The sequence below is a fragment of the Babesia bovis genome, chromosome 3 (assembly GCF_000165395.2).
Source record: "Babesia bovis T2Bo chromosome 3, whole genome shotgun sequence".
NCBI classification, from domain to species: domain Eukaryota; phylum Apicomplexa; class Aconoidasida; order Piroplasmida; family Babesiidae; genus Babesia; species Babesia bovis.
This window is the reverse complement of record NC_010575.1, coordinates 532,929-543,643: the sequence shown is the minus strand read 5'-3', so window position 1 is coordinate 543,643 and position 10,715 is coordinate 532,929. Positions and strand designations below refer to the sequence as shown.

At 40.7% G+C, this 10,715-nt stretch overlaps 6 protein-coding genes across 6 annotated transcripts; 4 read left to right on the top strand and 2 right to left on the bottom strand.

The window, feature by feature from the left end:
• Positions 1–1,637: 1,637 nt before the first annotated feature.
• BBOV_III002304 (putative integral membrane protein) lies at positions 1,638–2,862 on the top strand. Its single transcript, XM_051767177.1, has one exon. It carries the CDS (start codon positions 1,860–1,862, stop codon positions 2,139–2,141), a length of 282 nt encoding a protein of 93 aa, XP_051623771.1. The 5' UTR covers positions 1,638–1,859; the 3' UTR covers positions 2,142–2,862.
• A 414-nt stretch (positions 2,863–3,276) lies between these two features.
• BBOV_III002302 (uncharacterized protein) lies at positions 3,277–3,933 on the bottom strand. Its single transcript, XM_051767310.1, has one exon. It carries the CDS (start codon positions 3,801–3,803, stop codon positions 3,387–3,389), a length of 417 nt encoding a protein of 138 aa, XP_051623734.1. The 5' UTR covers positions 3,804–3,933; the 3' UTR covers positions 3,277–3,386.
• Positions 3,934–4,582: 649 nt separating this feature from the next.
• BBOV_III002300 (RNase H2 complex component family protein) lies at positions 4,583–5,784 on the top strand. The gene has a single exon (XM_001611314.2). The coding sequence runs from the start codon at positions 4,829–4,831 to the stop codon at positions 5,732–5,734; it is 906 nt and encodes a 301-aa protein (XP_001611364.1). The 5' UTR covers positions 4,583–4,828; the 3' UTR covers positions 5,735–5,784.
• BBOV_III002290 (Cytochrome C oxidase assembly family protein) lies at positions 5,617–7,385 on the bottom strand. The gene is made up of 6 exons (XM_001611313.2): positions 7,006–7,385; positions 6,820–6,968; positions 6,603–6,783; positions 6,473–6,566; positions 5,827–6,436; positions 5,617–5,791 (listed from the first exon to the last, which is right to left on the bottom strand). Exons 1-5 carry the CDS (start codon positions 7,343–7,345, stop codon positions 5,869–5,871), a joined length of 1,332 nt encoding a protein of 443 aa, XP_001611363.1. The 5' UTR covers positions 7,346–7,385; the 3' UTR covers positions 5,617–5,791; positions 5,827–5,868.
• Positions 7,386–7,451: 66 nt separating this feature from the next.
• On the top strand, positions 7,452–8,937 carry BBOV_III002280 (putative methionine aminopeptidase type II). Its single transcript, XM_001611312.2, has 4 exons — positions 7,452–7,759; positions 7,796–7,954; positions 7,991–8,649; positions 8,685–8,937. Exons 1-4 carry the CDS (start codon positions 7,492–7,494, stop codon positions 8,895–8,897), a joined length of 1,299 nt encoding a protein of 432 aa, XP_001611362.1. The 5' UTR covers positions 7,452–7,491; the 3' UTR covers positions 8,898–8,937.
• A 560-nt stretch (positions 8,938–9,497) lies between these two features.
• Positions 9,498–10,688, top strand: BBOV_III002260 (Mitochondrial glycofamily protein). Its single transcript, XM_001611311.1, has 3 exons — positions 9,498–9,800; positions 9,837–9,896; positions 10,108–10,688. The coding sequence occupies exons 1-3, from the start codon at positions 9,557–9,559 to the stop codon at positions 10,506–10,508; spliced, it is 705 nt and encodes a 234-aa protein (XP_001611361.1). The 5' UTR covers positions 9,498–9,556; the 3' UTR covers positions 10,509–10,688.
• The last annotated feature ends 27 nt before the right edge of the window (positions 10,689–10,715 follow it).

Genomic DNA, 10,715 nt, shown 5'->3' with positions numbered 1-10,715 from the left:
GCCCTTCCGTGGTACCACACACATTCAAATTTACCCAGTGGATTCCATGAAATGGCAGTGACTGCAATAGGTAATGGTACGTGTGACCTACACACAGTACATTGTCTATGCCATTGGGGGTCATAATATGGCGCCAGGGGCGCAACAGTGTCTCTAGGGGTGGTCATGTGGAATAATTGTAACATAGAAAGCCCATGGGTTCCACCCAGCCTTTGGCACCAATTGAAGGAAACAGTACATTGTAGACCAGTATAGCACCAATTGAAGGAAACGGTGTTATTATAGTTATGGGTCTCCAGGACGGTGTAACGCAAATGTTGTTATGCTGTTGGTATAGCTTTAGTCAGATTGTTTATACGTTTTAGTTGTGTTTCCACTGAAACTGTGGCTTAGCTTTGGGTAATTTTTTGGTAAAGGTTTCACAAAAGTTTAGTAGCACTTTTGCTGAAAGTTTAGTATAAAAGTAGTGCTTATTCGGGGTAATTATGGTGACGTAGGTCAGAAGAAGTGCCACGATTTCCTGGAGACGCTGACAAATGTACAAGAAAGCGTCGAGTTCACAAAACTCACCACCTCCATCAACCAACTCATCTACACCACCAGGCTCCCCTGGATCTTTGTACTGACCTTAGCCTGGCTAATAGCGATACTCTACCTTGCCTTTGGTGCCATATGGCCACTGGACTGGACACATATGAGGTCACACTGGTTACGGGGTGGAGCACACCAGTGGCAGTGTATGTGGTATAAGGTGATTACGGGGAGGAAGGGAATGGAACTGGTGGAGTATTTTGGTAAGACATAGTGGCGCCTTCGGCGCAACAGTGATATAATGTGTTTCTTAGTATAAGGGATGACTGTAGTGAAGGAGCCGTAATCCTGGTGATCACAGGTCCAGACAGTGTACTACAGGGCCAGTATGGGTAGTCACATGTGCTAGGTAAAGCTTTACGCAATGTAGACGGTACGTAGTGTAGGACTAGATGGTATTGAATTTTCCAGTGTCAAGTGAGTTCATATCGGTGAATTATCCATGATATTTTTCATGGCTCTTTAAATTAAATGAATGGTGATGCAAGGCGGACCCGTGAAACAGTGTTCGTAACTCATCCAGGTCCATAACAACATTGCAACCAGACGGGACTAAACCATGAACACTACCGAGACCAGAAGGCTTAGTATGATACTTGATGTCGTCACGTTGCTACCTAGAAGGTACCATGAATAGTTCACTCAGACACTGGTCTTCCAGGTCATTGTGTTCTCATTAACCCATAGATTTATCAACACAAGATACTAATACTTTAGAAGACAGGGTATAAAGTGGTTACATCGGACTAATAATCTGACCTACAGGATCCCATGAGAAATTGTTACCATAGGGGATCCATTTACCGCGCTACAGGCCAATATAATACCACGGATATCTATATGTTACTAGCACTGCTTCAAACCTCGCTAACTTCGGAGTCAAGTGTGTATCGCTTCGACTCTACAATTCGTGATCGTTGTCTTAGTGTCCGTTTGTACGGTATCAAGTCGTTGTTGAACAGCGTAACAGTAGACATTAACGATAAAAAGTAATGATAGACAGTGACACTAGACACTAATACTAGACACTAATGATACACACTAACACTAGCCAATAATAATACACACTAACACTAGACACTAATGATACACAATAATAATTTTTAGTGGCCATAGAAGACACTGAATTGATGTGTACCTAGATTACTTATTGGACAACACCTATTGTCCGGGCAAGTACCACTTACAGGATCCCATACACTTGGATTCCATACTCCTATATCAATATACAGGGTCAACATGAAATATGTGCGTAACTTTATAGCGTGATGACTACTAAGTGTCCTAAGAAAAAATCAGATAATGAGGTCTATTCCCACCTACGGGATTTACTATTACTGCTAATACTATCAGTTGCGTTGTATGTAGTAACGGCGGTAACATTAACCAAAGCTGCAGCACTGGACTTAGCATACGTCACAAACTATTTGGGCTGTGCTGCCTTCCTTCTGGGTTCAATAGCATACATCTTTGTGCCGTTTGTACAGGCCTATAATAAGGCATCATCTTGTAAGTCACCTAAACAAGGTGAAAAAGGATCGCAGCCGTAAGAGTTAGATACGGTAAGGGATCGCTGCCTGTTGTTCACGAAGTTACTGTCGTACATGTCTCTCTCTAACAGTTGATTACGTTACTGCAAATATATGATTTACTACCTTTCGCGGCGCTACACTAACAACTGTTGAATGATATTTCAGAAGCTGGATATTGCATCAATTTCACGCTATGTTGCTGGATAACAGTGGAGAACACACTCAAAATTCTGACAACACAAACTAAAGCGCCGGGAAGTTGAACAACGCCACCAAGCACAATTGAAAGACGGCTTTATGCCACTATAGAAGATGCTAGAACAATGAAAGCATAAGTTAAATGAATGCCATGTAAGTGCACTTAAAACTGGGAAGATTGACCGGCTTAACCAGGACACGTTACGCTTTGATAGATCTCTCAAAAGGGATTTAATGAGCCCAATCTGCACCTTCAGTCACGGTCTATTGTATGGAAAAATAGGCATAAAAGGTAACGCAAATATATAAATAAACGGGATATGAGCTATACTTTAAAAACTCAATGGAAATGTCTTTACTACATCAACCGAATAGACGTGGGTGCTGAGAAAAAACAGCAACTTGGGATCTATTATAGTCATGTTTGATGAGGGAACGAAGTGTCTTTTCTCGTTAAACTGTGGAGCCTGGGAGGTTAACCGTTGAGTGTCAAAGTACATGCTCACCTAAACACTAATGGAGTCACTATATTGGACACCATTTAATGTAGAGGTGGTATCAATATGTAGTAATGCTGTATAGCGAAGTAGATCATTAGTGCATAAGCACTGGGAGTATACCTGACGGTATAACCCAGGGTCTAGGTTAGGGTAGAGATGCACAATGGCATGTTCTTCGGGTGAGGTTTAATATAATATAAGTGTTGGCAAATTTGCCATAAGTGTAGTTTCCACTTAGATATTTTATACGTGATGGTGTATTACATTAGTTTAGTTATCAGGTTATTGGTAAATTGATAAATCGTGGAGAGATGTTTGGGAAATGAGTGGTCATTTACGTTGCTTTACCTCAGATCGTTGGAGATTCACGGTCCGATGTGTCATGGGCACATAAATATGCCCACAGCACATCACAACTAGAATTATTAACAAAGATGTACGATATGACATGCAGAGTTTTTGAACATTGAAGGTAAACAGCCAACAGTGTCAGCACTATGGTCACACCAACTCATTAGATTACAACAAAGCATCAAAGTCCAACCCTGTTAAACTTCCTGTCAAACTACTGCTTTGCTCTTGCAAAGACCAGGTCAGCCATTTTTTGTGACGGTTTTCCACTTAGGTCGTTTGGGTTGAATCCAACTCTGGTGAGCATCTCAGCAGTACTTTTCCAGCAAAAAGTATGGGTTCCTCCGTCCACCGATATCGCGTCTTTATCGACACTGGCCACATCTATCCTTTGTTTCCTGCCTGTGTTCCACGTTTCCAAGTCTTCTTTCGCTTGTTCTACTGCGGCTTCCATCGCTTGTGCTTCCGTTACTTTCTTCTTGTCGATAGCAGCTTGAATAGCTGTGCGCCACTGTTGTAATGAATCATATTTCAATGGGCTAGACAGAGATTCGTGGTGAGTGGCTTTAATGGATGCCCCTCCGAGACACGACTCTGTGTCGTGAGAAGTCGATGTTAATGCAGAGTCCATGGCGTCTATATGTGAGGACAATCCAGTGAAATTAAGGATCCCAGAATATATAATACAGAATGATTGCTATTTAGAATGGAGGAGAACTTGAAGGAGAAAATGTCCCTACTTATTCACTTAATAGGCGATATACACATGTCCACCACAGAGGCCATAAGAGTTATAGGGAACTCTACAAACTATACAATCATGATATTTACACACCTAATGGTATTATTTACCGATGACTTCTACACAATAGGTTCATGTTATCGAATGGGAGTGTAAAAGTTGCGGTGATACACCCCTAGTCGCATAGGTATAGGCTTAAACAGTGGTTACTAGTGGATACCTACATGTGAAATAGGTTACACATTTATAGTGCGACACAAATAAGTAGGAAGAGCTTAATTGTGTAACTGTTGGGATCACTTTAGTTAAACATTCTTTGTGTTCCAGAGTACTATATGATCTCAATGGGCAGTTTACTGCTGTGCATTGATAATTTTAGCTCTATTATTTATCACGGTGGACCATACTGGTCATAGACAGTCAAATCCTATGGTAGAGTATGTTCATATAGAAAAGGAAACAGGACCCAATGTTTACCACTAAACATTTCTACGATTGCACTCTACACATCACAGATTTAATCACCTGTTGCTCTTTAGGAACAAACAAAAAGTCACATGAGGAAGTATAGGCATACCGTGTAGAAGGACACTGGTTCCCCTTGGACCAAACCGCTCGGAACCATATAATATTACCCAATAAAGATGAATCCCAATTCTTTATTCATAGATTAAAGGTATTGTACAGTTAGAACCATATGCGTTTAATCGAATGATTCTACATTACCAGGGGTCCGTTATTATATTTACTTGGTGTCTACTAGCCAGGAGTTACGCTCAGTACTTTATTAAACCACATTGTTGACTTGTACAATGTGCACTATCGAGTAGTACATCTATGTGGAACATGTGCTTGTTCCGCTTTCAAGGGTATGCCTATTAACCGGGTCCTACATCCTTTCATTAATCGCAATAATGTTTTTTGGAGATTCTAGTTTAATCTCTATGAGGAATGTGCCCCCCAAAGAGACATCGGCATCTCAATTTAATCATTCCCGTTTGATGATACTGGATGAATCTATTGCTACACCTGTTGTTGTGGTAAACCTACCAAGCCCAAGAGCTCTTTTGGAATCCAGCTTCTATACCATATACAAAGATAAGATTTATTGGATTCGCGGGATTGTACCTAATCTCAAACCGGTTAGCCTGTTCTTCAACAACTTGATTGTTAACGATGATTTAATCTATGCAACATTTCCGTTTGACGCTATCCACTTGATGACGTCATTACTATTTCTCGATTCTGCTAGGTTCATCTCTATTCCTCAGCGTATATATGATTTGTATCGTCCAAATGGTAAAGAGTCGCAGTACCCCGGGTTGGAAGCTGGTCTATTTTATATATGGAACAATAATATTGACGGCGTCCAAGATCGACTATCGTATTTATGTGACTGCATCAAACCTGAAGGCGTGAAAGACACCCTGTTCAAACCGAACGTAAATAAATTCAGAATGATGGTCGAATACAAGGTGCTCACATTAACGAAAAGATTAAAGGAAGAAAATGTAGTAATGGGATCCTATTGCCTGTTATCTGACATTTCTAATAAAGACGATATTAGGAAGCATCACATACAATATATAGAAGGTAAATTATCTCTCTTTGCTTGGTCAGTCATATCTACTATGCTAAACACTGAGGCGCGAACCGCACTCATCTCGACTAGCGTTTTAGATATTAGTTATCGGGGTCAAAAGCAACATGGAACGCCTTTATCATCACGCATGTCATCTGGCGCCAATACGCAGAAGAAACGTAGGCTTCCTGTCATCAAAGGTACGGCATCTATTACAAGCTTCTTTAAGTCAAAGTAACACTGTAGATTGTGTCGGCATTTTTATTCAGGATGTCTCACAGATGGTTATAATAACCTGTGATGCGTGTAACTCTATGGTTTGCAACCTACGTGAGACATTCCCAGTGCTCTAGGCATCATTGAAAGGAGCGTTCACCTCAGCCTTACCAAGAGCATCAATAGCATAGACCAGAGTACCATAGCATTGGTGTGGTGCGCCATAGCTCCATGGAGAGGTACAGTTTTGAGGACTGTGATAACGCCTATTACAATCTGGAGGACAGCTGCGTGCGTCACACCCATTGCAAGGCTCCTTACGGCACGCGGTACACCGGGCGACCTCGCTTTATAGTAGGTTGCAAGACTCATAAGGAAGGTTATATATCCCAGGCATCTATGATTAAACTGGATAACACCCGTTTTTTCAAACAGATGTTTTGCACTGTTAACCTCTGCGTAGTCGTTTGGTATAAATGTGTCCATCATTTTTGGCCAAGTATTGTACGCTAGTCCTGCGTCATTACCCGCAACCAAAGTTCCGTATACCATGGTGCAAAACATTGAGCTTAATGTGATCATGGCCATTCTGCGTACTTTAAGGAGGGCTGGTGCTGGAGCTAATAGGGGTTGAGATTTAATAATCTTAAATCCGTTCCAGAAACAAATTGAATACATCGCCAGAGCGTTTGAAAAATGTATACATAGCCTGTACGGTGATACCCTGTAGAGTTATATGTGACTATCTTTCAGGCCATACCTTGGAGTTCTATTTTCAGTTTGAAGTTCTTTGAAACCGCTATCTACCATCCATTTACCTACAAAAGCTTGTCCTAATCCAAGAGCAGAGACAACTGAAAATTATACATTCTACTCAAAAATCTCATTACCCAGGGTGATAAAGTAACCTCCAGGTCCAAGTTGCCTTCGCAACGCAAGATAGAGTGCGCCTGCGCCAAAGAACAGACCTGATGTTCTTCCCATCATGCGATGTAGCCACTCATTTATGAATATATTTTTGTAATCATCTAGATCGATACCAAAATGTACCTGTTGATACTCCGGAGTTGTCTATAAAAGGTGATTAATCCTACATACAGCACCTACTTTATATTTATTAAATTCTTCCATCCATTCCTCTTCATCTTTAGGTAAATACTTCCCAAGAAGATGCCAGTCTAGCATGGACAAACCGCTTTCTCTCAGTCTTACGTAGGCTCCCATTGCCATCACTCCTGCCGTCATTCCCGCGGATGCTGTGTATTTATTACGACTCAGTCTACTATACCTTACCTAATAACCAAATTGCAACTGCTCGTTCTCCTCCATGTCTCATCAGTAAGAACCAGTTTCCTTTCGCCCCGTTACTTGATCCATGTGTATGGAATGCAGAAGCATTACCATATAGGCCTGATACTGCATGGTCTTCTATTTTTTTAGAAGCATTCCATGTATTGTTATGATCTCCCAGTTGCTTAGCAACTCTATTAGTGTTTATATACTTTAAATTTGTGCATCTACGCTTTACACATGACTGGAGTAGTTGATGCTTTCTTGTTCCGCACGTTACATAGGTCGATGAAGTCCTACGAAGGTATACAAGTCCACACCTATTAATGTTAAGACCAATCATTCCTAAATACAATGTGTAGTTAGGTTGCAAAATGGTTTACTAATTCCCCATCTAGGAGATGCTTTACTATAGGCTCCATTGAAGACGACTGTCTACACAATTTGTTGAATAGCATACCATCACATTGGAAAAAACCTATTTTAAAAATGCAGTCAACTGAATCCGCTGATGATTCAGTTCTACGCGTATGTTCTGTGTCAAACCATAGACGTACGAAGAAGGTCCAACAAAAAATCAACAAGGATTCTTCTGATGATTTAATGGAATTGGAATCTTTATCTGTATTAGATTCTAATCCGTTGTTACACGCTTCTGAGCCTGGAGTTCCACTACGTTGTTTAAATACATGGACTTCAGAATCACCTTTTCCTAAGCCTGTACATGAACAGTTTAAGGACGGCCAATATCCATTAGGTAATCAAGAATTTGTGTTTTAAGCATAGTCTACAGGCGAAGTTTGGGAATATAGCGGTGCCGGAGCTACCCGTGTGAATGATGCGGAAAAACGCCATTTGGATAAGTTATCAATAGACAGCTACCAGGATTTGCGTCGTGCTGCTGAGGTTCATCGACAAGTTCGACGTTACATTCAATCTGTAATTCGACCGGGTAAGTTACAGTTATGTTTGGCAATTGTTTGTACAGACATATCGTTGATTGACTTGGTTAATGCCATAGAGACCAAGTCTAAGGAGCTGATCGCATCTGACGGTCTGAAGTGTGGTTGGGCATTTCCGACAGGTGTTTCTATTAACCACTGCGCAGCTCATTACACTCCTAACTATGGTGATAAATCTATGTTGCGGTATGGTGATGTTTGCAAAGTTGATTTTGGTACTCATGTAAATGGTCACATCATCGACTGTGCTTTCACTGTAGCATTCGATGAACAATATGACAACTTGCTTCGTGCTACTCAGGATGGTACTAATGTTGGCATAAAACTCGCTGGCATTGACGCTCGTTTGTGTGAGATTGCTGAGGAAATACAGGATACTATTGAGAGTTATGAAGTCGAGATCAATGGCATCACATGTCCTGTAAAGGCTATTCGCAACCTTACTGGGCATAGTATTGGATCATATCGCATACATTCTGGCAAGGCGGTGCCAATCGTTCGCAACAGCGGGTGCACCGACATTATGGAGGAGGGTGATTTATTTGCTATTGAGACATTTGCTTCTACTGGTAAAGGTCTAGTCCTCGAGTCTATGGAATGCTCACACTACATGAAAGACTTCAATGCTACTTACGTCCCTTTGACACTTAAGAGTGCTCGTGAAGTATTGAGGAGCATAAACACTGTATGTTATTTAGCTTTGTATGTCATTTATTGCAGCACTTTGGTACATTAGCTTTTTGTCGACGTTGGTTGGATGACGTTACTGGTTCTCGTAATCTGTTAGCTTTGAAGCATTTGGTTGACAAGGGTGTTGTAAATCCTTATCCTCCTCTTTGTGATGTTCGTGGTTCCTATACTTCTCAGATGGAACATACGATTCTGTTACGTCCAACTTGCAAAGAAGTGTTATCTCGTGGAGAAGATTACTGAAGTTGCCCATCATCAACCCGAGTGGTAAATATGAATATACATTATGGCCCCATGGCGGGCACGGATGTCCGAGTGGTTAAGGAGGGGGACTTAAGATCCTCTGGTCGTGAGACCGCGTGGGTTCGAACCCCACTCCGTGCAATTTTATTTCGATGATTCTACGTATATAACATTGAAAAATCAAACATTTCAAGCACATTGTGATACAGTCAACTTTAGCGTGTCGCACAGTAGCGTAAATATGTGTATTTATTGGAGCGCTTGGTACAGCATGTTGCCAATATCTTACATTTACACATTTCGACACATCACTTACTTATTTGGTTTTATGTGTATATATTTATGTATGTGTAACCTTATTTGTGAATAATTGAGTGTATTATGGCTGTTCATCAATCTTTTCTATTTAATGTCTAGATTATAGATCTTAATAGTCTGCGTTGTTGCGACACTAACTACACACCTTTCGTTTACACTTATTAGAACAACACCTACTGAACCATGTCTACCATATTAATACCGTTGTTTGATGATGTGTGACACCCCCATTTTTAGTCCGTCCTATGAGTTTCGCCTTCTACCGTAATAGCTTCACTTCATTAGAATTTTTTTTGTTTCGGTATTATTCTGTCATTTCATTAGCTTAAATTGTTACAACAATGCATATCCGCGCCGCTCTTTTGCGTAATGTTCGTCGTTTCGGCAGCTGCCGTTTGACATCTCTTCGTTCTGTTGGCTACCGTGGATTCCAGCCGTATGTGCGTAGTGGAACAATTTCCCAATGTATCCGTGGGTTTTCCGCTGAATCAGAGAAGCTTCGCGAGTTGGTTCAAGGTGAAATTCAGCATGAGAATTCCAACTATGAGTCTCCTGCTAACATCAAAACTTTTTTGGAGAAGAACGGTAAATGTGTTGTGTGTGATGATAAATTATATGCAGATTGGAATTTTGTTGAGAAGGACGGTGACATTAACATGACGTTAGAAAAGACGGTTGACGGTACGTTACTTGACCTCGGTAGTTTGGGATTTGACAAATTGGTTGTTGTGTCGTTGTTTGCTCGTCTAGCGTGTCATATATAGTTACTGTATATGTTATTACATTGTTGTTTTAAAATTAGTGGCTCTGGCTTTTTTGTGGGTAAAATTAAAATCCGAATTGAGTATCAAAGGCCGTAATAATAACTTCATTTAAACTTATTAATGTTCAGGCAAGAAGGTTACTGTTGATTTTCAGTTGGTCTCTCCCTTTGAGACTGAAGGTGATGGTGAGGCCCAGGCTGAGATGACTGACTTTTCTGTAACGGTTGAGAAACCAACTGGACAAGGTATTACCTTTTACTGCAGTACTCTTCAAAATGACGACAAATTCCGTTATATGATTTGCAACGTTCGTTTCTTCAGTGACGAGGCTTCCAAGAATTCTGTTTCAACATATAATGGACCTGACTTTGAAGATTTGGATGACAGTCTACAGGCTACTCTTGATGAATGGCTTGGTAGTTTGGGCATCGATGGGGAGTTGTGTGATTTCATTGATTCTTGCAGCATAGACAAGGAGCAGCGTGAATATATCTTCTGGCTAAAGGGCCTAGAGAAGTTCCTTGCTTAGACTGTTTTGATTCTTTGAGTTATTGTATGCATCTTTAAGGCGAATTAAAAGGGTTATTTTGATTTATCTACACGTTACGTTGCAATTTCAGCGGGATGTTGCTGTTACTGCAACACACACTATTTGCTGTCTACCAATTTAAAGCTTATACACATGTCACCGTAATAATAAATTACACACATATATTCAATGATATGTTGATGTGTC